The sequence below is a fragment of the Heptranchias perlo genome, chromosome 12 (assembly GCF_035084215.1).
Source record: "Heptranchias perlo isolate sHepPer1 chromosome 12, sHepPer1.hap1, whole genome shotgun sequence".
NCBI lineage: Eukaryota > Metazoa > Chordata > Chondrichthyes > Hexanchiformes > Hexanchidae > Heptranchias > Heptranchias perlo.
The window spans coordinates 53,096,655-53,124,551 of record NC_090336.1 but is presented as its reverse complement, the minus strand read 5'-3'; the positions used below and the strand labels follow the sequence as shown (position 1 = coordinate 53,124,551).

At 43.1% G+C, this 27,897-nt stretch overlaps 1 protein-coding gene across 4 annotated transcripts in view; it reads left to right on the top strand.

Moving 5' to 3' along the window:
- The window catches only part of nav2a (neuron navigator 2a), a 369,482-nt gene that overhangs the window by 127,980 nt on the left and 213,605 nt on the right, over window positions 1-27,897 (top strand). For all 4 annotated transcript variants that reach the window (XM_067994109.1, XM_067994108.1, XM_067994107.1 and 1 more), the window contains one exon: window positions 25,581-26,676. In XM_067994109.1, the coding sequence (XP_067850210.1) occupies window positions 25,581-26,676 (1,096 nt within the window). The remainder of the gene's footprint in view (window positions 1-25,580; window positions 26,677-27,897) is intronic.

The window sequence follows — 27,897 nt, the reverse complement described above, 5'->3', positions numbered from 1 at the left end:
AACATTTCAGATCATCAGAACTGGAAGATGATAAAATACATAGATGTAACTTTCTTTTTCATGATGTAATATTTGATTCCCTTTAGGGCTGGGGTGGGGACTTCTCAATGGCTGATCATGAAAGTGTTTTAGTACGATGGTAGGATGCTGCATATGTGGTGATACCAATGTTGCTGTCTCTATTCTATTCTATGCTATCCTGCACCAAGTCCTGTTCACCCATCACCAGTGTCCTCGCTGACCGAGGCCACTGTCCCAGGTTGAACCAGGCTGTTGGCAACCTCAGCATACTATTCGAGCTGAGCTTCCAACTCCATATCCTTTCCGTCGCAAAGACTGCCCACTTCCACCTCCATAACATTGCCTCCCTCCGCACCGTCTCAGCCCACCTGCTGCTGTTACACTCATTCACGCCTTTGTCCCTTTCAGACCCGACTCTTCCAATGCCCACCTGGCCGGCCTCCCATCCTCCACCTTATATAAACTTCAGCTCATCCAAAACTCGACTGCCTGTATCTTACCCTAATCTGCACCAAGTCCCATTCACCATCACACTCATCTTCACTGACCTGCATTGGCTCCCAGTCCCCAACACCTCAAAGTTAAAATGCTCATCCTCATGTTTAAATTCCTTCATGGCTTTGCCCTTCCCGATCTCTGTACCCTCCTCCAGTCCCATAAGCCCTCATTTCTTTGACTCTGGCCCCCCTTCACCCCACCAGCCACCTAGGCTCCATGCTTTGGAATTTCCTTATTAAACCCCTCGTCTCTTCACCTCCCACTTCTCCTTTAAGACCTTCCATAAAACCTACCTCTTCCACCAAGCTTATGGTCGCCTCTTCTCATATCTCCTTCAGCTTGGCGTTCATTTTTTTTCCCATCTCTGTGAATCACATTGGGACATTTTACTAGGTTTAAGGTGCCATGTAATTGCAAGTTGTTTTCTGGGAAGAATCCTTTAATAAAGATAAATACATTATAAAACTGACACTCTTTATTTTTATATATTGCCCAGCTCAAACTTAATGTGTACTCTGTTGCTTCATTTTTTCTGTAAAATATTTTTATTTGAAAAAGATGTGTTTAAAATCTAAGTGGTGACCAATCTGTAATCAAGATTTATGGCCATATATTGATAATGAAATTTCAATTTAGAAACTTTATCTTTCTCATTCATGTAGTTCCTATTAATAGACTGGTGTCCTTAACTCGACCTTAAAAATGTGATAAAATACAAAAGGAGGAAAGGAATTTTATTTATAATCAACTACTTACAATAATGTTTAAATTATGTGTAGTTAGAAAATGTTAGTTTTAGTCTGAACTCTTAACAGGTAAAATACTTTTAAATTGATTTCAAAATCAAAGGAGTAAAACTTACCTGGTACCGAATGAACTTTCTGTTTAATGTTACTCTTATTGTGGAGCCACAGTAAAATTTTTAATGGTATCAGTAGAATTTTTAGTGAATGTTGTTTGCACCATCACGAGCCATTCTGATTTTGTATGGTTTTCATCAACATTGCAGCTCAAGCTGTTGAAGCAGTATTCGAGGACAGAAATGCTTATGGAAGCAAAATACAGTACAGTGGAACACCAAACATTTTTTTTCCATTCAGCCATGCGTAGAGATTTTTAATTAAGCAGCTCTTGCGCCTGTTAAAGAAAGAGCTGCTGATGGATGGGATTGTATCCATGCTGAACAGCTGCAAGCTTGATGCTGTTATCTGCTGCACTGATTGGCTGTCAGCGGGCTTGCTGTAAGAGTAATGTCGGCTTTCACGCCCAGGATAGACATGCTGTGTACCTCGAGCATTTAAATAGGTGATGAGTAGTAACAAATAAAATATTTAGTGAGCTGGCACACTTGCGTTTCACCACGAGGACTTGGGTATCAAATAGCCAGACTGATGAAATAAAAGTTTCCTCTGACTGTTGGGTGCGAGGGTCCTTTGTGAAATGAGTTTGGGTCGTCTCAATCCAGTTTCCTATGTGAGACGAGTTTCATGCTCTCAGCCCAGTTTCCTATGTGAAACAAGTAGTTTTAACTCAGTTGCTCGAAGAATTAGCTGACAGTACAAAGCAGCCCCTAATTTTAACATTGATTGGTGTTAAATTGACAGTTTTTTTCAAAGGCCATAAAATGGCGAGTGTGGTTAACGGAAAAGGTCACACCAGTGCAGTCTGGGGTGTATTTTTGAAGGAGAGGTAGAGTAGAGGGAACTTTACTCTGTGTTTAACTGTGTTTTACTTTACTTGGGAGTATTTGGTGCTGACGAGAAAAAATAAAACTTAACTAATAAAATATTTAAACAATTACAATATTCTGGCTTTCATCTTGAAAGCAATACTTCTATTAAATAGGTAAGTACACAAGTGACCTGCCCATAATACTGACTCCTTTTGAACTGAAGCAGAGGGAAGAGACCAATTAGAGTTAATTTGTTTCATACCCAGTTCTTTTACAGGAACACTAAAGACTCTTGATCTTTTTCAAATGAGTTAGCTTGTTGTGGAGTATTCTTTTATGTCCTGATGTGACTGTTTCCCATGCCAATTTCCTCCTATAAAACGATAGAGGTTTACTGCACGGAAGAATGACATTTGGCTCATTGTGTTGTTCTGGGCTCTTTGCTGGGCATTCCAAAACTAATCCCATTGCTCTACTTTTCCACCATTGCTGCGTATCTTCCTCTGCTTCAAATCCTTACCTACTCTTCCCTTAAAAGATGCAGTGGTCTCTGTCTAAACTGCTCTCTATGGCAAAGCATTCCATGCTCCAGCAACTCTCTGTGTAAAGAAATTTCTCCTAAACGCTCCCCTCTCTCATTGATTATTTTAAATTGATTACTCCTTGTCACTGACTCTCTAATCAGAGGAAATAATCATTCCCTATGTATCCTATTAAACCCATAATCATTTTAAAAACTTCCATTATATCTTCTTTTGGCCTTCTCTGCTTCAGTGAAAATATAAGGAATCTTACAACACCAGGTTATAGTCCAACAATTTTATTTTAAAATCACAAGCTTTCGGAGATTATCCCCTTTGTCAGGTGAAGAAGGGGATAATCTCCGAAAGCTTGTGATTTTAAAATAAAATTGTTGGACTTTCACCTGGTGTTGTAAGATTCCTTACATTTGTCCACCCCAGTCCATCACCGGCATCTCCACATCAGTGAAAATAGTCTCTCCTTAAAACAACAGTTTCTCATTCTGGGTACTATACACACCATGGGGTCAATTTTAGGATGGCCGAGCGGGTGCGTTCGTGGCGGGGGGGGGGGGTTCTGAAAATTGGGGAATCCTGGAGCGGGTCCGGAGCCCGGCTCCAACCCGCCCACTTCCGGGTTCGGTAGGCGCGCGGCCCCCGCATGCGGGACTCCAATGGAAATTTAAGCCGGCGGGATGACAGTTTAGATAGTTAGGGAGGTACTTGAGGTCCTTGACAGACCTCATTGGGAAGAGATTTTAGCAGGGATGTGATTTTGGACTCTCCTCAGCATGTTTCCCATGCTGTGGGAAACACTTCCTGTTGTTGCAGACGTGTTTCAGTCAGCAGCCACTGGGAGATGCAGAGGATTCCTTGACAGTTGGGGGGAATACCTCGTTCATTTCAGCAGGGCACTCTGTCACCTCAGACAAAGTTTTGCCTGCCACACCGTTGTCTCCACACTCAAAATTATTAAATCATACCCTAAACTCTGCCGTCCAAACACATTTACCTACTTTGCGGACCCCCTCACACTCACACCGTCAGGATGGGGGGGGGGTTCCATAGCTGCATTCATCACTCCATCGGAGGACAAGCAACATCACCAGCCTCGCCAGGCACGCCGTCCACCTCCGCCACATGGAGCGACACAACACAGTGCTGCACCACAGGCACCTGCACAAAGTAGTCGTGCAACTACACATACACCCACTGTAGGGTGACCCAATGGGTGGCATCAAAGGTGTTCATGGAGAACCTCATGAAAGGGCCTTATTGCAAAAGCCAGTCAAGAATGGCCAAGACGTGGCAGTAGTGGTGACAATATAATATGTAATGTGAGTTGATCAGAATAAGTAAAAACCATGACAAACCCTCAAACACCCTTGTGCATCCCCTTCATGCTCATGCCATGTTTGCTAAAGCTTCCTTCTACATATATGTGATGCATGCCCTGTGGCTGCAGCACAGGTAGTGGCAAGTTGGGTGAGGCTGACCATGAAAGAGATGCATGAGAGGGTGAGTATGAGATAGAGCCATGAGATTGTATGAGGATTGAGTTGAGTGGTAGTGGTGGGATGAGTACTGGGGAGGTGAGGAAGTGCAGGTAAGATGAGGATGAGGGTTCAGAGGGTGTGAGGAGTGATGTGATAGAGTAGTGTTGGCAGTGCAGAAGGAGATGTGGGGTGGGGGCGGTGATGTGGCAGACGGAGTGTAGGGGAATGAGTAAGTGTACTCACTTCGGCTGACCTGGTTAGGTCATTGAAGCGCCTCCTGCACTGTATGCAGGTGCGTGATATGTTGGTGGTGCTGGTGACCCCCTCTGCCACCTCGAGCCAGGCCTTCATGGTGGCAGAGGCAGGCCGCTTCCGCCCGTCCGCCGGGTGGAAGATCTCCCTCCTCCGCCGCCTCCTTTTCCTCCTCCTCCTCCTCCTCCTCCTCCTCCTCACCCCATCCAGTAAGACCTTTTTTTTTATTCGTTCATGGGATGTGGGCATCGCTGGCGAGGCCGGCATTTATTGCCCATCCCTAATTGCCCTTGAGAAGGTGGTGGTGAGCCTGGAGTGAGGCATCATTAAACCTGGGAGCAGCCTTCCCCCTGGGCTGCTCCATGCTGTAATTTTGCCTATTTTCTGCAGCATCAGTCAGTGGAGGACTGCCCCTTTAAATAGGGCTCCTCCAGCTGACAGCCTATGATGCGGGTGCGCAGTCCGCCCGCTGCGCAGCTTTCCAGCGCAAAATCCGGAAGCCAAGGTAAGTGCCTTCAATTTACTTACGATCGTGTGCCAAACCCACCGATTTCACTGGGCACGTTACCCACATGCCCAGTCGACCCCCCGCTGCCAACCCGCCTCCCTCCTAATATCGGACCCAATATGTTTTCTGTGACTTTAATGCCCTTTTTATAATGGGGTGAGCAAAAGAGTGCACAGTACTTTTAACTGTTGTCTAACCATTGTCTTCTACAAATTTCTCATTACCTTTTTACTGTTGTACTCTAGTCCCTATTTATAGAACCTGGCATAATATTGATGTTTTTACGGCTTCATCTACCTGCGCTCGCACTTTTAAGTACGTAATTGCACCCCTTAGTCATTCTGTTAATCCACAAATTTGAATATTGTGCTTCCTACATGAGTTCAAATCATTTATATGTATCAAGAACAAAAGTGGACCCAGTGTTGACCCCTGAGGTGCACCATTTCCAACCCTTCTACAATCCAAGGAACTCCCATTATCCCTAATCCTTTCTATTCTGCCCATTAACCAACTTTCTATCCATGCTGCTACATTTTCTCTTGTACCATATATCTCCATTTTTGTAACAAGCCTCCTGTGAGATCTCTGATTAAATGCCCCATGTTCTTTCCAGAGCTCTGGTTGATTTTTTTTTCTTTCTCTCACAAGGGGACTGGTGCTGATAACAATACCCCTGCTGCTGTCGCAGCTGAGATGAGCTCATTTAGCACAATTCCGATCTGTACTGTACAGCTGAGCTACTTGTTGGATAAACTTGCTGATCTATTGGAGGAGCCCTTGTTGTTAAATTCAGAGCTTAACATCATTGTTTAATACAATTCTGTCACTGTGTCAGTTCAATAGCTACGGCTGCTTTCCTAATATATGCTTAGAATTTTCACTCTTAAGCACTCACTTCTCAGAGACCTTTTGAGAAGATATCGGCCTAAACATCCCAAATGAGTTCTAACTATGATGGATAACATTGAGTAAATATAATGTTCAGTTTATATACTGGACATTACAAGTGGTTTACTTATCAAAGCGTTTTGATGGCTGTAGTAAAAAGTACCCACCCCAGTGTGGTAACTGAGTCACAGACCAGTACGGTTCCAGTTTTGATTGCTCAGCTGGTCTCAACCAGGACAGAAGTGGGAGTGCTACCTTGAGCTTTATTGCTCTTATGCTAAGGAGAGAAAATAATCGGGCAATTTTGCTTTAAATTGCTATCTAGACACCCCTGCTGGATAGCGCATGTGTGTGAACAAGCTCAAGGGGCTGAATGGTCTATTCCTGTTGCTATGTTCCTATGAATGGACTCGGATGTTATATCTGCACAGTCAACTAGCCTGAAAGGCAAAAAGGTACTTCAGGGGTAACGCAACCATGGTCCACGAGAGTCGTTAGGACCAATATTCAGCATAATGCTTATGTAAGTGGAAAGAATAATGGCAAGAATAAGGACTGGGAGAATTGTTTTAAATAAGAAAAGGAAACCAAAAAAATAATGAGGGTAAAGACGGAGTCTTGCGGGTGATATGAAGGGTAAAAGCAAAGTTTTTAAAGTTTTTTTATGCACATAAATACATCTTAGGACTGCAATTGGTTTCGGGCTTTTAGGCTGAAAAGGGGGAAAAGATTTATCCTTCCTTATGCTATCCAGTAATTCTTCCTGGAAAATATTCATTTGAAGACATTGGGTGAGGACTTTATTGTCCATGATATTTTCCACAGTCAAATAGCCTGCCGAGATTCACTGTCTGGGTTTAAGTGAGGGACTTTTACTTAGCTCATGCTCGGGTACTATTACTTCTGATTTTCAATCGGATGTGGTGTTGCTATAGGGCTTTTATGTATCCCAACATAAAAACAACTGTTAGAATTGCTTACTTATCATAGAATTATAGAAAGACTTTCTTTGGACAAGCAACTTGTTGTGCATCAATGAACAGATTGTAAATATTGACTAGTCAAGAATCAACACTGCATTGATTGCACAAAATGTATTTGGCAGCTCTCAAGCTTTTTGCAATTGTTCTTTACAAATGCACTTGCTGAAAATTACCTGCAGGGGGCAGCTCTTAACACAAAGTACTGAATCACAGATGCCTTATGAAGAGATATGAGCAAAGGAGTTGGTGATTGTGTTTGGCGGCCTTGTTTCTATTTTCTTCCCTCCTTTCCTGAATACACTACCGCTTGCTGAGGTATAGTTCCGTGGGCATTAACAACATTATGGCATCTTGCCTAAGTGGCCATTTGTTATGTAAGAGCCTGACACACTTACCAGCAGAATTTCCTCAATAGTGATCAGGAACAAGATTTCTGGTTGATTTTTTTTTTCCCTATGCTTCCCAGTCGAGGGGCATTGAGTTTAATTATGTGACCCTCATTGCTGCTCCAGTTAAGATCAGCTAATTTAGTTCAGAGCTGGCACCTGCTGTCAGCCTTGGCTCATTGGTTGCACTCTTGCCTCTGAGTCGGAAGGTCATGGGTTTAAGTCCCACTCCAGAGACTTGAGCACATCATTTGTGTCGGCACTTCTGTGCAGTACTGGGGGAGTGCTGACAGTGCGCTGTCAGATGCACTGTCTTTCGGATGAGACTTTAAATCGAGGCCCTGTCTGCTCTCTCAGGTGGATGTAAAAGATCCTACGGTACTATTTGGAAGAAGAGCAGGGGAGTTCTCCCTGGTGTCCTGGCCAATATTTATCCCTCAACCAACACCTAAGAACAGATTATCTGGTCATTATCACATTGCTGTTTGTGGGACCTTGCTGTGTGCAAATTGGCTGCCGTGTTTCCTACATTACAACAGTGACTATACTCAAAAGTACTTAATTGGCTGTAAAGCTCTTTGGGACATCCTGAGGTTGTGAAAGGCACTGTATAAATACAAGTCTTTCTTTTCTCTGTGGCTTTGTACTACATCGCGTAGTCCCCACTACATCATTGGGGGAACTCATAAGCACCTTTCAAGTCATAAAATAAGTATTCAGGTGTCTGTATTCTCTGCAGCATTTAGCAACAGCAATACTGCTGACCTTTTGTAAAAGTGTTCTAATAGATACAATTGGAGCTCGAATTACCAGTCCTGTAACCCGAGGTCAACCTTTACCCACATATTTTTGTAAAACTGTCCTTTTTATGACATTCCTGGTGATGACAGTTTGTTATCTCGTTGTGTCTTAACCCTTTTCACTCAAAGTAGCTAAAAGCTGCTGTGAATCCTTGTTGAACATATTGAATATTTAGGTGATTGGAAATGTCCGGGGTGGGGAGAGAGTATTTGCTGTGCACAGGCTCGAACATAATGTTTATTTTCAAGCTATTAATTCAGAACATAATACTGCAAGTTAATAGTGAGAGATTTTATAATCAGATATGCAAGTATAATATGTAAGGTAACATAGCTGGAATGAAATCACAGGCTGTAGGAGTCTGACTTCACATGATTTATGATCTGATCTCAATCCATCAGTTAAAATGCAACCTTTTAACTTACTCCCACCTCAATTGTGCTTTGTATGATTGTGATATCCTACTAACCTTAAGTTAGCACACAGATTAAGGCCAACACTAAACAGAGCAAAGAGCAGTTGGTTTCAGTTACATTTATCATATTATCGCTCAGTTTCATTTGCATAAAATGCCAAGTAAAGAAGAAAAAACTTGACATTTATAAAGCATCTTATAGTGTCCTTACGCCATTCCAAAGCATTTCACATCCAATTAATTATTTTTTTTAGTGCATGCACTGTTACATTGGCAAACCTGGCTGCCAATTTTTGCACAGCAATATCCCACAAATATCAGGGAGATATAAATGACCTTTTTTTGTGGTGCTTGAGGAAGGAATGTTAGCCAGGACACCAGAAGAACTCACTGCTCAAGTAGAGCCTTGCGATTTTCTTTATTTTGATGTTCACCAGATTAGGCAGACAGCCTGAGTTTAAAGGCTTATCCAAAAGACAGTGTTGCATGGAACTGTACAATTTTTCCTACGTTATGTGCTTAAGTCTTTGAGTGGAGCTTAAGCCACAGCCTTCTGATTTAGACAAGAATGCTACGAACTGAGCAAAACGGACACATGAGTAACAAATATTAAAGGTTCTACCATTTTTTAAAAAATAGACTTGTTAGAAATGCAGAATCGCTAATGTTCTTGGAATAACATTTTAGAAAAATGTCTCCCCTTTCTAAGAAATGTGTTTACTTTAATGTCATGATGTGGAGATGCCGGTGATGGACTGGGGTTGACAAATGTAAGGAATCTTACAACACCAGGTTATAGTCCAACTGTTTAATGTCCCCTGCAACACCGCACTGAGAGAGCAGACAGGCTACCTCTTCGATATTGCCGAGGCTGGTTTCATAATTAGCTACTGAGAGGTACGAAAGAGTGGCCCGACAAGCTTATTTGCCGATTTATTTATGCGTTTCTTGTCTCCAGGGATGCAACTGGCCTCTGATTACCACTCTCTCCTCACAGCACCAGCTGAAATGTGAAACTCAGTGAGTTGTGGAATTGTGGGTGAGAACCTGCATCTTATCACTCTCTGGTACAGGGCATCACTGCATCTCATTTGGAATTGAATAGTTTTGATAGCTACAGTTTTTATGAAAACTGATCAAGGAAAGAAAACTCAATGCCAGGTGGTAATGTCGCATTTGCACTTGGCCAGTCATCTTCAAACAGCGACACACTATTATATAACAAAGCACAGTTACAGTCAAAATATCTTGAGAAAGAGTTTTCTTTTCAAGGTCACTTACAGTCAGCTCACCCTGAAGAAAATGACTAATGTTTCTCCTGAATTCCTGCCTCTTCCCTAGACCATCACTTCCTGTTGACAGTAACAAGAAATTCAGTTATTCTCAGCATGGTAAAACTGCACTTTGCTACTACATGATTCCTCAGGTTATAGTTTGCTGCTATTGTCTGGGTTGTCAGGAGTGCTGAGTACCAGAACTTCCCACATGGAGAAAATGTCAGCAGCCAAGTCAATTTGGCTTCCTCTCCTGTAATTTTCCAGTGAATTGTTAAAAAGGGGCATTGTCTCAGTAACGCAGTACTTCATTGGCTGTAAAGCGCTTTGGGATATCGTTAGATCGTGAAAGGCGCTATATAAATGCAAGTCTTTTCTTTCTTTTTCTCTGGTTAAATGCAGTGCCCAAAGGGACATTGTAAATTGTTTCCTCTCTTCGGGTACTATTTCCCCCCCCCAACTCCTTTACAAAAGTGCAGTCATCACCCACCTCGTCAAAAAATCCACCCTCGACCCTCTCTGTCCTTGCAAGCTACTGTCCCATTTCCAACCTCCCTTTCCTCTCCAAAGTCCATGAACACGTTGTCGCCTCCCAAATCCGTGGCCATTTTCTCACAACTCAGAGTTTGAATCTCTGTAATCAGGTTTCCGTCCCTGCCACAGCACTAAAACGGACCTAATCAAAGTCACAAATGACATCACCTGTTACTATGACCATGGTGCACTCTCCCTCCTCATCTTCTTTGACCTCTCTGCAGCTTTGGACATGGCTGACAACACCATCCTCCTCCAAAGCAGCTCCCAAAGTGCTCCCAGCCTAATGAAATATCTTTGAAGTGTAGGAAACGCGGCAGTCAATTTGTGCACTGCAAGCAGCAATGTGATTGGATGTTGTTTGAGAGTTAAATATTGGCCAGGGCACCGCGGAGAACTCACTCTTCTTCGAAATGGTACCATGGGATCATTTATGTTTACTTGAAAGGACAGATGGGGCCTTGGCTTAATGCCTCATCTGTAAGACGGCACCTCCGACAGTGCAGCACTCCCTCAGTGCTGCACTGGAGTGTCAGCTAAGATTGTGCGCTAAAGTCCTGGATTGGGACCTGAACCACAACCCTCTGGCTCAGAGACAACTGCACTACCACTGAGCCAAGACTGATTCCTATTCCCCCTGATACCTTGCTTCCTGCTGCTACCACAGCCAGAGCAGGCTTCGAAGCATATCGGGGCCCATGGTTAGACAGAGAGAAAATTTGTGGAAAATTTCCTAGTTTCTTATGGTAATACGAGCACACAAAAAATCTAAAGAACAATGCCTGCTTGGTTGGTGGCACTGTTGTGCTTGAACTGATTTCTCCAATGCATTTGTAATTCTGGTGAGCAACCAACCACAGGCACTAATCTTTCCGCTGCTTCCCAAACCCCACACGTTTTCAGCTGTAACCACCCACCAAAGCATAAATGATCATTTCAGTTGCCTAATTTTTTTTAAACATTATTCATCAGGACTTTGAAGCTAACAAAAATGGTGATGACTTTACAACCAATTTGAAAAATTAGTCTAAATAGCTTGCAAATTTTGCTTCTAAATTGTTTCCAGTTAGATCTTTACTCTCTGTTGGTACCTACTTCCTGCTGAATTCCCAAACTACCATGCTCCATTTTGCCCAAGGCTGCCCCACACAGATTCATTCGCTCTGCCCACCAAGTTCCTGTTCCTAAGCATTCCCCATTGCAATTTAATCAGATAATTAGGAAACTTGGTATCTAAGTGGAAAGAAAAAAGAAAGGCTAGTATTAATATTGCATCCTGTCACATCTCTCAGAAATGCTTCTCGTACAATAAATTACTTTTGAAATACAGTGATTGCTATTGTGGCAGCAATCCCATAGCCATTTTGTGCACAAGATCCCACCAGCAGCAATAGATGAATGACCAGTTGATTTGCTTTTGGAGCGGTTAGTTGAGGGAGCAATGTTGGCCAGGACATCAGGAGAACCTCACTGCTCTTCTATGAATAGTGCCAGAGGATTGAGGTTATAAAGACGAGGGAAAGAGGACATAGAGGGCTTTAAACATGAGAATGAGAATTTTAAATTTTGAGCTGTTGGGGTCAGCAAAGACAGGTGATGGGCAAGCAGGGTAAGATATGATCAGCAGAGCTTTAGATGGGCTAGTGTTTTCAGAGGGTGGAGGTTGGGACCCCGGCAAAGACAGCTTTGGAGTAATCACGTCTGGAAGTAACAAAGGCATGAATGAGAGTTCCAGCGGCATATGGACTGTGGTAGGAATGGAGATGGGGTGGTTGTTAGCAAGGACAAAGGGATTGAAGGTGTTTTTTTTGAGGAGAGGATGTTGCTGTCAGTTTTGAAAGGGAGGGGGATAGTGTCCAAGGAGAGGAAATCATTTACAATGCCAGCTAGTGTGGGGGCTAGGAAGGGAAGTTGGCAAGTCAGGAGATTCGTGAGAATGAGATCAAAGGTAGCAGGAGGTGGTTTTGTGGATGAGATGATCTTGGAGAGAAGGCATGGGGGAGATAGGGGTTCAGGTTTGGGGCAGGAGGGGAACAGGGGGAGGTTTGGCTTGGTGGATGAAAAAAATGGAGAGGAGGCAGCTGAACAGAAGCTCTCTATCTTGAAATCCATGAACTCCTCATACTTTTTGTTAAAAGTCAGGGGAGGGGGGGTTTAAGGAGATACAATGTGGTCAAGGAAAGGAACCTGAAGTTATCTTTGCCCTCCAGATAATCCTAGAGTAGTGGGTAGCTTTGGCAGAGGAGAGTTAGGCTTGATAGACCTTGACGTGACTGCACCACATCTGGCGATAGATGACTAAGTTTGTTGTACGCGATAATTTTTTTTCCAATTTTCTCCACTCGTCTTCTGAAGGCAGTGACCTATGCATTGGTATAGTTCCATTTGCGTTGATACCCCTTTAGCATTTTGTTGAAGTGGCCATGGAAGACAGAAGCAGAAAGAGTCAGTGAAATGGACTGGGCCAGAGGCATGGAAGAGGCAGAAAGGTGCAGGCCTGACCAATGGGATAACAAAGGCCCAAGTCTCGGCTGACCGGGAGAACTACGTGACGAATTGAACATCATGCAGTTGTTTCATTGCAGCTAAAGTTCCCTTTTTATTCTCCAAGTGCCAGTTTGGCTCAGTTGGTCGCACTCTCACCTCCTTCCATTCAAGCCACATGACAGAATTGAGCACATAATCTAGGCTGTCACTTCAGTGGAGTACTCAGGGAGTGCTGTTGTAGGTGTTGTCTTTTGGATGGCCTGATCGAGGTCTTTAAGATAATGAAGGGGTTTGAGAGGGTAGACATAGAGAAAGTGTTTCCACTGTGAGGGAGTCCAAAACCAAAGCAGCCGTAACTATAAGATAGTCACTAGTAAATCCAATAGGGAATTCAGGAGAAACTTCTTCACCCAAAGAGTGGTAAGAATGTGGAACGTGCAACCACAAGGAGTAGTTGAGCCAAATAACATAGATGCATTCAAGGGGAAACTAGATAAGCACATGAGAGAGAAAGGTATAAAAGGGTATGCTGATGGGGTTAGATGAAGAGGGGTGGGAGGAGGCTCATGTGGAGCATAAACGTCGGCATAGACCAGTTGGGCCGAATGGCCTGTTTCTGTGCTGTAGACTCGATGTAACTTGATGTAAATTGTTAAACTGAGGGCAGTTCAGGTGGATGTAAAAGATCCAATGGTATTATTTCAAAGAGCAGTGAATTCTCTTGGTATCATGTCTAACATTCTTCCCACAAACAGCACCATCAAAAACATTCATTTGCTGTTTGTGGGATTTTGGCTGTCATGATTATTTACAGAACAACAGTGACTGTACTTTGAAAATAATTGGCTGCAAAATCCTGAGGCCATGATAAGGTACGATAAAAGATCAGCAATTTCTTCCTTCCTGAGCACTAGAATTGCCATTGATTGGGCAATTTCAGGAATTCCTTACCTGGGATTACTATTACTGACGATGGAAGCACTGTATTCCAATCTACATATTGCATTCCCTGCGCTCCATCTATTTAAATAGACACCATCAGTTTAGTTTTCCTACAATGCTTTATAACACAGCTACCGAGGACAGACATCTTCTGCTTCCTGCAGTAATCCTTAAATCTTTTTTTTAAAAAGTTGCGCACAATGGCTGATCGAACAATTCCGCCCATTGACATCTTGCCAGTTCAAATGTCCAGGTGCTGAGATGAATTGTTGCTGTGCAAGGGCCTTAGTTTTAACCAACCCCCTCACTGCTTCACTGAAAGCAAAGGGCAGTGGGGGAAGGGGTGCTGGGAGCCTTAGCGGAGCATTGAAATGGCATGGGGGGTATTTTTTGCCATGAATATACTTAAGGATAAGGGCTTTGTTAGACCTCATTATGGAGTATTCTTTCAAACCGACAGGAAACTTCATTTTTCACTGTTCAACTTGCTCACTAATTGATATAATTGAAATTGATTGTTTTGGGATTTTCCTTTGTATTTATTGGATTATATAACGTCCCACATTGTCTAACAAAATTAGGGTATAAACTTTATTTGAAGTATGAAGCAACTTCAGGTTCAGTCAACAGGGCAGAGAATGATTTTAGTGTCACTTGTTTAGGTAAAATAAAAATCAACCAATTTTTGTTTTGCCATTAATTATGAGAAGTCAATACATCCTTCATTACAAATTTTGGATCATCTCATACCTATTGATTTGCTCTCTGCAGGAGCAATGAGTCAAACTGTGAGCATACTCAGAGGGTGGAGTAGCCAGTAAACACTGGAAGCTTTAAGGGAATTAGAGCTTTAATTTTCATTGTTTTGAAATGAAAGAAGGTCTCAGTCAACTTGGGTTGCCCAGTGACCGAACAGGGGAAAGAAACTGCAGCTGTAAAATTTCCAACTGAAACCTTGCACTTTGACCATTCGGTACAATCTGCTTCTCTTTTATGATGTCAGTGTTTTTCCCTTGAGTAACAAGATCAAAGATTTCAGCTTCTTGAAAGGTTAGTACAGCACAAGCTGCTTATGTATTAGTTTCCTTGCATGTAACAGGCAGCAGTTGTTTTTAGTTGTGCAAAGGTAGCAAATTTTGTTGATGAAGACCATTTCTTTGTTCAGACTCTCTTGTTTTGAATTCTCTATTTGGAATACTTTTACTATAGAGATAGACCAGTAACTGTCTAGTTCATTTAAAAGAACACAATGCCTGAGACCCACTGTGTATCTGTGTGGAATTTGCTAAGACAGCTCTGATTGTTGGAGACTGATGAAGCGATGATTAATTTACAGATTAACTTCTGTTTCATGTACCCTCTTTTCAGAGGCAGATAGTTTATCTAAATTTATTATAGAGCAATCTTTGTTTTGAAAGTGTTGCCAGTCTTGTTAATCCAGATAGAGGCTTCAGTCTAAAGCCATTTATGAGCTTGCTCATCGAATACCTTGAATGTTGATTGGTCTAAGTTTATGGGCTCGCTTGGAGGTTTATATTGGTCACCAGATGTCCTTGTAACTTAAATGGTAGTTTTTCTTTTAAAGTTGTTGTGTGGCATTTGCTAGTTTGATGTAGTAGATAAAATTTGGGAAATTGACTGCCCTGAAGGCCACCACAAGGAACTGGGAAGCTTTCATTTGGTAATAAGCCACATCCTATTGAGCCTTTGGGGTGAAGGGCAAAAGAAGGATTCAGTGAACTTCAATTGTTTCAGGTGAAAATGTTAATTGTGTTTCCTCAATCCCGATTACCACAGTTAATTTGCTTCTGACCCTTGGGGATGAACCATTGACTTAACTGCTTTGTTACTTGGGAGTTAAGATTTAAGACTTTCAGACTTTGCTGTTTAACCCCTTAAGTGCATGATGTTTTTACCATGCTGTAAACCTGAAGTGATTTGTGTTTTTTAGGGTTTTTTGGCTCCATGTGTAAGCAACACATGAAAATTACCTTCAGCAGTTATATTTTTGGCAACAGCAACTGAAATTAGTTGAACTGGGTTTAAGGACTGAATTTCCCCGCAGAGATGAGAGCACCTTACAAGAGCCAGTGTTCCCATCTATGGAAATTTAGTATTTTCATTTCTGCAAGTGTTCCATCATTTTACGATGTACAGGCATTAGTGGCTTCAGAGACCGACTTCCACCTCTGTAACATCGCCCCGTCTCCATCACCACCTCAGCTTATCTGCTGCTGAATCTCTCATCCATGCCTTTGTTACCTCTAGGTTCGACTATTCCAATGCTCTCCTGGCCAGCCTCTTATCTTCCACCCTCCATGAACTTGAGCTCATCCAAAACTCTGCTGCCCGTTCTCCCATCACCCCTGTGCTTGCTGACCTACATTGGCTCCCGGTCCAGCAATGCCTCGATTTTAAAATTCTCATCCTTGTTTTCAAATCCCTCCGTGGCCTCGGCCCTCCCTATCTCTGTAACGTCCTCCAGCCCGACAACCCTCCGAGATCTCCACGCTGCTCCAATTCTGGCCTCTTATCCCCAGTTTTAATTGCTCCACCGTTGGTGGACGTGCCTTCAGTTGCCCAGACCCTAAGCTCTGGAATTCCCTCCCTAAACCTCTCCGCCTCTCCACCTGTCTCTCCTCCTTTAAGATGCTCCTTAAAATCTACCTCTTCTGTCCTAATATCGCCTTATGTGGCTTGGTGTCGAATTTTGTTTGATAACGCTCCTGTGATGCGCCTTGGGAAGTTTTTACTACGTTAAAGGCACTGTATAAATGCAAGTTGTTGTTGTTGAATGCTGCGTGCACTTGGTGGGTAATGATGACCAGATTGAAGAATTAAACAACTATAACATAATCACTGCAGGTTAAATTGCATGTAATTAACTCAAGACTGGCAGTGATGCAGAATGTCACACTATCAGCTTCATATTAGCCCGAAAGTTTTAGAATGTAAATCTAAAGTTAGGACCTCCATTTTACTGTAGAATTAGGTCAGGCTATGACATTGGATTTACACTGTAACTAACATTAGTACTTCCTGACCACCGGACTATTGTAATGTAAATGCACCCTATTCTGCTTTTCTTAAATACTCGAAAAAAAACAACGAAGATATTCTGTTCCTTTTTTTAATAGTTTTTTTCCCATTCTACTCCTGAAGTTACTAGCTCATGTTGGGATCCAGTTGCATGGCACAGGCAACCCTTGAATACCTGTCCCATTCTTATTGTGGAAACCAGCACATCAAGCAGCGGCTGGGCCTGCTCTGCACCTGTATCCACAGGCACACTTACAGTATAAGCCTCTGGACCAGAGGGGAATGGGAACACTGGCTGTTTATTTGTCCATCCCTTACCCCCCCCCCCCACCCCACTACCTCATGCCAGGGCTAAGGTCAATTGTAGCAGCTTCCTGTCATTCTGGCAAAGATTGAATGACTCAACACAAACCAGAGATTGAACCTTGGACCATTACAGTCTTATGCTTTGCCACACCAAGTAGTGTATTGACTCATCAACATATCAGGGAAGCTTGTAAAAAGATGTTTCATTGATATATTGTGGGCCATATAAGCGGAAAATATAACTGAAGTCAGTTGGATGTGTATTGATAAATTTTATGGCACATGAAAACAATTGAAGAAGTAATTTTGGCTTCTGTAAATGCACTTCAAAGAGGATCATTTTTTTTTTGTGTGTATAAAATATTGGATGAATTAACAGTTCAGACCAACAGTCCTTTATTACTGCATTGACTGAAATTAAAAACTTCACTCCCGACACAGTAAATGAATTGACCTGCCTTCTTTATGTGATTGAAACAAGTTGCCTTGAAGTTCGACATTGTAGTAGAACGTGCAGTTGTGCACAAACTCTGCTTTGTTCATCAAACCAAAGCTTGGCAATTTTCTCAAGTTTATATAATTTTTAAAAATGACACATGGCCAGAAACAACCCAGTTGCTAAAGTAGTATCAAGTATTCAGAATTGTGCACAACAATACCATTGCAATGAATAAGAAACTGTGCAACAAGTCTGTTTTCTGTTCCAAAATTGCTTTGGGCTTTCTTGTGGAAGATTTTAAAAAATTCTGCATTTCTGTATAAAGTTTGCACAGGCTGGTCTGACAGTGGCAGTTAAATCTTGTGGCCCAACTTGAATCCTGTTTTCTATTGATGCAACCTTTAATTTACAACTAACTAATTGCACGAACTGCAGCCCTGGCTCCGGTGCCAGCACTGTAAAGTAAATGAGGTAGGATTACCAGCTTTCTAATGTAGGAACAGGAGTAGGCCATTCAGCCACTTGAGCACATCTGCTGTTTCTAAAAAAAACCTCCTACTTGTTTTTGTTACCTCCCAGAATTGACTCTTCCAATACTTTCCTCACCATTCTCCCATCTTCCACCATCCGTAAACTTGAGTTTGGAGGACGAGTTCATGGAATGCACTCGAGACAGTTTTCTAGAACAGTACGTCATGGAACCAACCAGGGAACTGGCTATTTTAGGTCTTGTGTAATGAGACAGGATTAATTAGTAATCTCATAGTAAGGGATTCTCTGGGGAAGAGTGATCATGATATGATAGAATTTCACATTGAGTTTGAGAGTGACCGACTCAAGTCCAAAACTAGAGTCTTAAACTTAAACAAAGCCAATTGCATAAGTACGAAAGGCAAGTTGGCTAAGTGTGATTGGGAAATTAGATTAAAAGATATGACAGTAGATAAGCAATGGTGAACATTTAAAGAAATATTTCATAATTCTCAATGAATATACATTCCATTGAGAAATAAAAACTCCACGGGAAAAGTGATCCATCCGTGGCTAACTAAAGAAGTTAAGGATAGCATTAGATTAAAAGAAGAGGCTTATAATGTTGTCAAGAAGAGTAGTAAGCCTGAGGATTGGGAGAGTTTTCGATATCAGCAAAGGATGACCAAAAAATTGATAAAGAGGAAGAAATTAGAATATGAGAGTAAACGAGTAAGAAATATAAAACAAATTGTAAGAGCTTCTACAAGTATGTAAAAAAGAAGAGAGTAGCGAAAGTAAACATGGATCCCTTAGAGACAGGAGAAATTATAATGGGGAATAAGGAAACGGCAGAGACGTTAAACAAATATTTTTGTATTTGTCTTCACAGTAGAAGACACAAAAAACATAGCAGAAATAATGGGGAACCAAGAGTCTAATGAGAGTGAAGAACTTAAAGTAATTAATATTAATAAAGAAAAAGTACTCGAGAAATTAATGGAACTAAAGCTGACCAATCCCCTGGACCTGATGGCCTGCATCCTAGGGTTCGAAAAGAGATAGCTGCAAAAATAGTAGATACATTGGTTGTGATCTTTCAAAATTCCCTAGATTCTAGAACGGTCCGAGTGGATTGGAAGGTAGCAAATTTAACACCGCTGTTCAAGAAAGGAGGGAGAGAGAAAACGGGGGATGACAGGCCAGTGAGCCTGACATCAGTTGTCGAGAAAATGCTGGAATCTATTATTAAGAACGTGGTAACGGGACACTTAGAAAATCATAACATGATTAAGCAGAGTCAACATGGTTTTTTGAAAGGGAAATCATGTTTGACAAATTTATTAGAGTTTATTGAGGATGTAACTATCAGGGTAGATAAAGGGGAACCAGTGGATGTGGTATATATTTGGATTTTCAAAAGGCGTTGAATAAGGTGCCACACAAAAGGTTGTCACACAAGATAAGGGCTCATTGGGTTGGGGGTAATATATTAGCATGGATAGAGGATTGGTTAACGGACAGAAAACAAGAATAGGAAGAAACAGGTCATTTTCAGGTTGGCAGGCTGTAACTAGTGGGGTGTTGCAAGGATCAGTGCTTGGGTCTCAGCTATTTACAATCTATATTGATGACTTAGATGAAGGGGCCAAATGTAATGTATCCAAGTTTGCTGGCAACACAAAGCTAGGTGGGAAAGTAAGCTGTGAGGAGGACACAGAGTCTGCAAAGGGATATGGACAGGTTAAGTGAGTGGGCAAGAAGGTGGCAGATGGAGTATAATGTGGGGAAATATGAGGTTGTTCACTTTGGTAGGAAGAATAGAAAAACAGAATATTTTTTAAATGGTGAGAAACTATTAAATATTGGTGTCCTTGCACACGAAGCACAGAAAGTTAACATGCAGGTACAAGCAATTAGGAAGGCAAATTGTATGTTGGCCTTTATTGCAAGGGGGTTGGAGTACAAGCCTTGCTGCAGTTGGACAGAGCTTTGGTGAGACCACGCCTGGAGTACTGTGTACAATTTTGGTCTCCTCACCTCAGAGGCGGTGCAATGAAGGTTCACTAGATTGATTCCTGGGATGAGAGCGTTGTCCTATGAGGAGAGATTGAGTAGAATGGGCCCATATTCCCTGGAGTTTAGAAGAATGAGAGGTGATCTCATTGAAACATATAAGATTCTGAGAGGGCTTGACAGGGTAGATGCTGCGAGGCTGTTTACCATGGCTGGAGAGTCTAGAACTAGGGGGCATAGTCTTAGGATAAGGGGTCAGCCATTTAGTACTCAGATGAGGAGGAATTTCTTCACTCAGAGGGTCGTGAATCTTTGGAATTCTCGACCCCAGCGGGCTTTTTTTTTATTCGTTCACGGGATGTGGGCGTCGCTGGCGAGGCCAGCATTTATTGCCCATCCCTAATTGCCCTCGAGGAGGTGGTGGTGAGCCGCCTTCTTGAACCGCTGCAGTCTGTGTGGTGACGGTTCTCCCACAGTGCTGTTAGGAAGGGAGTTCCAGGATTTTGACCCAGCGACAATGAAGGAATGGCGATATATTTCCAAGTCGGGATGGTGTGTGACTTGGAGGGGAACGTGCAGGTGGTGGTGTTCCCATGTGCCTGCTGCTCTTGTCCTTCTAGGTGGTAGAGGTCGCGGGTTTGGGAGGTGCTGTCGAAGAAGCCTTGGCGAGTTGCTGCAGTGCATCCTGTGGATGGTGCACACTGCAGCCACAGTGCGCCGGTGGTGAAGGGAGTGAATGTTTAGGGTGGTGGATGGGGTGCCAATCAAGCGGGCTGCTTTATCTTGGATGGTGTCGAGCTTCTTGAGTGTTGTTGGAGCTGCACTCATCCAGGCAAGTGGAGAGTATTCCATCACACTCCTGACTTGTGCCTTGTAGATGGTGGAAAGGCTTTGGGGAGTCAGGAGGTGAGTCACTCGCCACAGAATACCCAGCCTCTGACCTGCTCTCGTAGCCACAGTATTTATATGGCTGGTCCAGTTAAGTTTCTGGTCAATGGTGACCCCCAGGATGTTGATGGTGGGGGATTCGGCGATGGTAATGCCGTTGAATGTCAAGGGGAGGTGGTTAGACTCTCTCTTGTTGGAGATGGTCATTGCCTGGCACTTATCTGGCGCGAATGTTACTTGCCACTTATGAGCCCAAGCCTGGATGTTGTCCAGGTCTTGCTGCATGCGGGCTCGGACTGCTTCATTATTTGAGGGGTTGCGAATGGAACTGAACACTGTGCAGTCATCAGCGAACATCCCCATTTCTGACCTTATGATGGAGGGAAGGTCATTGATGAAGCAACTGAAGATGGTTGGGCCTAGGACACTGCCCTGAGGATCTCCTGCAGCAATGTCCTGGGGCTGAGATGATTGGCCTCCAACAACCACTACCATCTTCCTTTGTGCTAGGTATGACTCCAGCCACTGGAGAGTTTTCCCCCTGATTCCCATTGACTTCAATTTTACTTGGGCTCCTTGGTGCCACACTCGGTCAAATGCTGCCTTGATGTCAAGGGCAGTCACTCTCACCTCACCTCTGGAATTCAGCTCTTTTGTCCATGTTTGGACCAAGGCTGTAATGAGGTCTGGAGCCGAGTGGTCCTGGCGGAACCCAAACTGAGCATCGGTGAGCAGGTCATTGGTGAGTAAGTGCCGCTTGATAGCACTGTCGACGACACCTTCCATCACTTTGCTGATGATTGAGAGTAGACTGATGGGGCGGTAATTGGCCGGATTGGATTTGTCCTTTTTGTGGACAGGACATACCTGGGCAATTTTCCACATTGTCGGGTAGATGCCAGTGTTGTAGCTGTACTGAAACAGCTTGGCTAGAGGCGCAGCTAGTTCTGGAGCACAAGTCTTCAGCACTACAGTTGGGATGTTGTCGGGGCCCATAGCCTTTGCTGTATCCAGTGCACTCAGCCGTTTCTTGATATCACGTGGAGTGAATCGAATTGGCCGAAGACTGGCTTCCGTGATGGTGGGGATGTCGGGAGGAGGCTGAGATGGATCATCCACTTGGCACTTCTGGCTGTGGATGCTCAGTCGTTGAGCATATCCAAGGCTGAGATTGATAGATTTTTGGACACTAAGGGAATCAAGGAATCAAGGGATATGGGGATTGGGCGGGAAAGTGGAGTTGAGGTCGAAGATCAGCTGTGATCTTATTGAATGGCGGAGCAGGTTCGAGGGGCCTTTTGGCCTACTCCTGCTCCTATTTCTTATGTTATTATGTTCTTGAGCTCATCCAAAACTCTGCTGGGCCATACTTCATTGTATATTTTAACTAAGTCGAAACGTTATTTGACCAGATATTATCAGTTTATTAAAGCTCAATGTAACCTTCTATCAACCACTTCCAATAACTGTCCCTTCTCCTGCATTAATTTTTTTCCAGTTAATTGTATGTACAGATGCACAAATTAAGTGATAGACAATTATGCCATCAATTTTAATCAGAGACTGGACAATGCCTGATAACAAAATGTAAAATTGAAGTATTTTGAGCTCATTGATATTTAAACCTATATTTGTGGTTCATCGGAATATAGTGTGCGGGTTTCTATGGAGCATTAAATTATCATTCCAACTATAACTATTGTAGTTTCCTCAGTAGAAAATGCCTTTTGGATCGTTGCATCATAATGTTTGGGTTTCTGTCTAATATTACATTTCTGTTGCAGTTCTAACCACTAATTTCTTCAGTAGATAATGCCTATGGGATTGTGGCAGCATAATGTTTTGGTCTCTACTCAGCAATATATTTTCCTTGCAATTATAACTGGTGTAATTCCTCCAGCAGGCAATAACTGCTGTAAAGTATTACGTACACACCATTTGCAGAACTTGCTTCTGTCTTTAGTGTTTTCCCCCCATCAGCTAATGATGTCATTAAACAAGCATGTAGTTTGGGCTGGTATCCAGTCTGTAATTGTTGTTCAGTAAATTATATGCACACAGTTGAGGGGGAAAGATGTATGAGTTGGAACATCAGAGAAGTCTGGCTTGGATCAAACGACCAAGAATTATAATAAATGTCCTTGCAAATTCTTGGCAGTGCAGCAAAACCTTTCCAATAGGCGTTTAACAGTGCTGACTTCAAACCCAAAGCATTGCTGGAAACGTACGTCCTGGGCTGCTGTTTCTTTTTGATTTCATGAGGCTGTTCCAACAGCCGTTAGTCCAACCGTCAGACTTCATCCTGAAACTGTGAAACAATGTGCAAGGAATCTGTGCAACTTTGACTGCATGCAACAGCATTTTACATTCATATACTGCTGCATAAAGAACACAGTAAGGCATTTATGTGTTGATGTAATTGCATAAAAAGATTGATCTCATTATATTTGGTGCATACTTCCAGTGGTTCTTAGAAGGAAATTAAATTAAAGATGACACTCTTCAGGTAAGTAAACTGTTTATATTAATGCACATTGTGTGGCAATAGGAGTTTATATTATAATGCATATAATTCAGATAATTGCAACTAGATTACACCTTTATGGCTGCACAATATTAAAAAAAAGATATTTAGTGTAATGGCACAATGCAACTCAGCAAAAATGCATTTTATAGAGCTGGCTTGTTTCACTGCCACAGAGTCTGCATTTGGAGGGAGAAAGTGGATTTATTTTAGTGATCGCCTGTATTCTGCATTTCAGCAGCAGCGGAGATCAACATTTATGGGGGAATCGTAAATGGGGGTCTGTTGTACAGCTATTTGGCTGAACAAGTAGCTGTACAACAAGTAGCAGAATGATGTCCTCTTAAATGCTGGTGTGTCCTGTTCACCTGGGCACATATGATGAATTCCAGACCAAGTTAATATATTAATGGGATTTGCAGCACAGGTGTAGTGGCATCATTATTTTGTCACAATGCTTTCCGAAGATAGACTTCTGTCATTTTAACATTATTACTTTGGGATTGAAACTAAAGTTAATTAATTCCAGAGAGAGAAAGAAAAATGTGTGAACGTGCCATAAAACGTGGTGTATTATTCTCTCTTTCAACCCATTTTATACTTACTGCTCCACGAAAGCTATTTTTGACCTCGTAGGTTTCGTATTAAGTTTTAATATCTTGCCAGCAGGCTGTCCAATGCAGTACCTCTCTGAATTATACTTAGTATCAGAAAGGATGTTGGATTTCCCCCCAACTGGCTCGTCGGGTAATATGCATCATTTAGTGTTGTACTGAGTTATAGAGACTGGAAATATCCAAAGTTCAGTAACTAATCTCGGGCAGGGCAGCTTTGATCATTGCAGTCTGCCTCTGTGTGCGTTGGCTCAGGAATGGGAAACAATCAGCCAGGGTTCCTGGTTCCAATTGCTAGCTAGTAATCACTATTGGAAAATGCATGTCCGGGCATCACATAGGCACAAGGTGAGGCTCAGCTGCAACCCACCCATGGTTGAACAGCCCATCAACAGCTGCTATCTGTGCAGGCACTTGAAGAATGCTCACTTAGATGAGGTGGAGAAGAAGTGCTGGGTGCTTGTGGATTCGTACCCGAGGAGAGAAGGAATGAAAATTGGAGGTTGGATTCCGCAGAACTAATTTTCAATAATGGAAAGTACATGGGCTATCCATGGTTATTTTTTTATGTCGACAGATAGTGTAAAAGTAGCTACTCCCCTCCCCCCCCCCCCCCACCCCACCCCACACACACCAATTCCTGGCACAGAGTAAAGAGATTATTTAAAGAAATAAAGATGCACTTGTGCAAACTTTGAGTATATATGATGGGGTTTTTTTTGCCAGTTTTCTCACTTTTTCTCCCTTTCTCCTGTCCTGATTGATGTCTGCTTTGGTACGGCTGTGCACAAGCCAGGTCCCCTTGGGTATCTTGCCCAAATGGCTATTCTTTTAGTCGATTGCTGGTGATCAAGGGTGGGAACCTTGGCTCTCTTCTCTCCCAAACTGAGGGGTGTCCAAGCCAATTGTATAGCCCGGTGCTGTCTGAGAACAAAACGGGGATCAAATCTGGGATCTTCCTGGCCTGTATGGCTCAAGGGCGCACTATCTGAACCAGTACGGCTGCATTCCTTGTTGAGATGTTAAGAAAGAAAAGTATTTGCATTTATATAGTGCTTTATCACATCTTCAGGACATTAGTAGAAAAGAGTTGCTGATGATGTGCCTGGTTGTGGATGCTGAAAAATTTTTCACGTCATAAAGCTTTGTGAGTGTAACCCCATAAATCCTTATTGCAATACACTGCTACACTATGACATTTGATTATATTGTACTTTCTTTATGACTCCCTTATGAATAAAGCACTCAAAAACACCCTTCCTGTAATGCTCCATTCACCTTCACAGATTCGGTTAGCTCCCACTGCTGTGCAATTGTTGTATGTTTTAAAGACCAAACAGGGTTGTATTTTTGAAAAGTGTCCTTAGATGAAGGGTCTGTGGCTCTTATCATCATTTGGAAAAATACATTAAATCTGACATATTTATTTTAAATGTCAATAGTATATAAGACTGCAGGGTCCAGGACAAGACAAATGCAGAACAGAGAACATTGACAAAGAACGCTGACTAAGTATTTAAAATACAACCTTCCTTTTATGGAAAGAAGCTGAAGGGTCAGAAGAGTTTGTGGATTGTTACATTTATGATTATTGTGTTCTAGTTCCAGAGCCAGCAGACAACGCAGCCCAACAGCCAGGAATGAATGAGAATGTACAGTCTTCAGCGAGCAGTAGCACAAGCAGCATTGGTGGAAGCACATCTGCCATTCCCCAGCCCAACTCTGCCAAACCCTGGCGCAGCAAATCCCTCAATGCCAAGCACACTGCCACGTCTTCCATGTTATCCGTGAAGCAGCCTACACAGGAACCACCCAAACCTCCTGTTGAACCTACTGCCAAGTCCAATGCCAATGGTCAGAAATCTATGCTGGAGAAATTAAAGTTGTTCAACAGTAAAGGTGGTTCCAAGGCTGGTGGAGCCAGCCTGGAGAACTCAGGGCCCCGCGATGGCAGCTGTGAGAGACTGGAGCCCGCTTCCAACTGTGCGGACCTTGGTGAAGTGGATGCCTCAGCCAGAAGTATTAATAGCGCCGCACCTGCCTCGAACAGCCCAAAAATTGCACTAAAAGGCATCGCACAAAGGACCATCAGTCGAGCGCTGAGCAATAAGAAAAGCTCACCAAAAGGCAGTGAAAAAGAAAAAGAGAAGCAGAAGGAAAAGGAGAAAGACAAAACGAAGGAGGTCTCCAAAAGGGTCTCTGTCTCTGAAAAAATTGAAATGGAAAAGGAGCCGAAAGAGGAACTACACGTCGCTGCTTCTGATATGCCAAAAAAATCCTCCAAGATCACAAGCTTTATCCCAAAAGGAGGGAAATCGAGTGGTGCCAAAAAAGATCCCCCTGCACCTCAGCAAAGTGGTATACCAAAACCAGGGCTAAAAACCTCTACAGGGAAAACTACAAGTGCCCAAGCTCCTGCAAAGGAAGCTGAGAGACCCCGCAGTGGAAAGCTGGGCGCTGGACTCTCACTGCAGAAATCCCAGTTGGATAGTAAGAATTCCAGTTCCAGTAGTTTAGCCTCTTCTGAAGGAAAAGGGGCCGGAGGGACACCCCCTGCAAACAGCAGCAACACTCAGGCTGCCACTACAGTCAGCACAACCCAAACTACAGGAAGTAACACAGTCAGTGTACAGCTACCTCACCCACAGCAGCAATACAACCACCCCAACACTGCCACTGTTGCTCCGTTCATGTACAGGTATGTTTAATGTGTGATATTGGAATATTACCAGCTGAGAATTATTTATTGTGTGCACAGTTGGAGGACAAAAGATATTTCTGAACCACTGAAACGCCAGCATTTGCCAAAGACTTGATGAATAAGTACACCATATGGTGTGATACTTAGCCATACTGAATAGAAGATCCTAGGTTGTCATATTAAAATTGTTTCCTCCAGTTTTCTCCCCAACCCTCCCTTCCTCAAGGTATTGTCTCTTTGATGGGCTGCAATACCATTCCCCCCCTCCAGTACCTTTCCTTGCTGGTAAGATGTCAGCCTGGTCAGTGTCAGCACGTTATTTAAACTGCAGTGAACATCACAGATGAATCCTATCTTGTCCTAAACTGACATTCACACATACAAACTTCCAGCAGGATGAGGAAGTGAAATTTTGGCTGATTTACCCCTCCCTAATCCAGAATTGCTGAGATCAATTGTAACACTTCCATCCACCCTGTTCAGACCAGCTAACTCGGGATTGAAGTGGGGACTTTTCTTGTCTGCCTGGCTCAATCTACTGCTTGGATGAACTGCCTGAACCATCAGGGAAGCTGATTTGAGGTTCAGTCCCTGGTTTCTGTCTTGAGTTAGCTGCACTCAATTGTAGAAACAATTGGGTTGTCACCATCAACAAGGCACAAGTCAGGAGTGTGATGGAATACTCTCCACTTGCCTGGATGAGTGCAGCTCCAACAACACTCAAGAAGCTCGACACCATCCAGGACAAAGCAGCCCGCTTGATTGGCACCCCATCCACCACCCTAAACATTCACTCCCTTCACCACCGGCACACTGTGGCTGCAGTGTGTACCATCCACAGGATGCACTGCAGCAACTCGCCAAGGCTTCTTCAACATCACCCCCCAAACCCGCGACCTCTACCACCTAGAAGGACAAGAGCAGCAGGTACATGGAACAACACCACCTGCACGTTCCCCTCCAAGTCACACACCATCCCGACTTGGAAATATATTGCCGTTCCTTCATCGTCGCTGGGTCAAAATCCTTGAACTCCCTTCCTAACAGCACTGTGGGAGAACCTTCACCACACCGACTGCAGGGGTTCAAGAAGGCGGCTCACCACCACCTTCTCAAGGGCAATTAGGGATGGGCAATAAATGCTGGCCACGCCAGCGACGCCCACATCCCATGAACAAATTTTAAAAATCACAGTTGGCCTCTTGTTTCCCTCTTAGT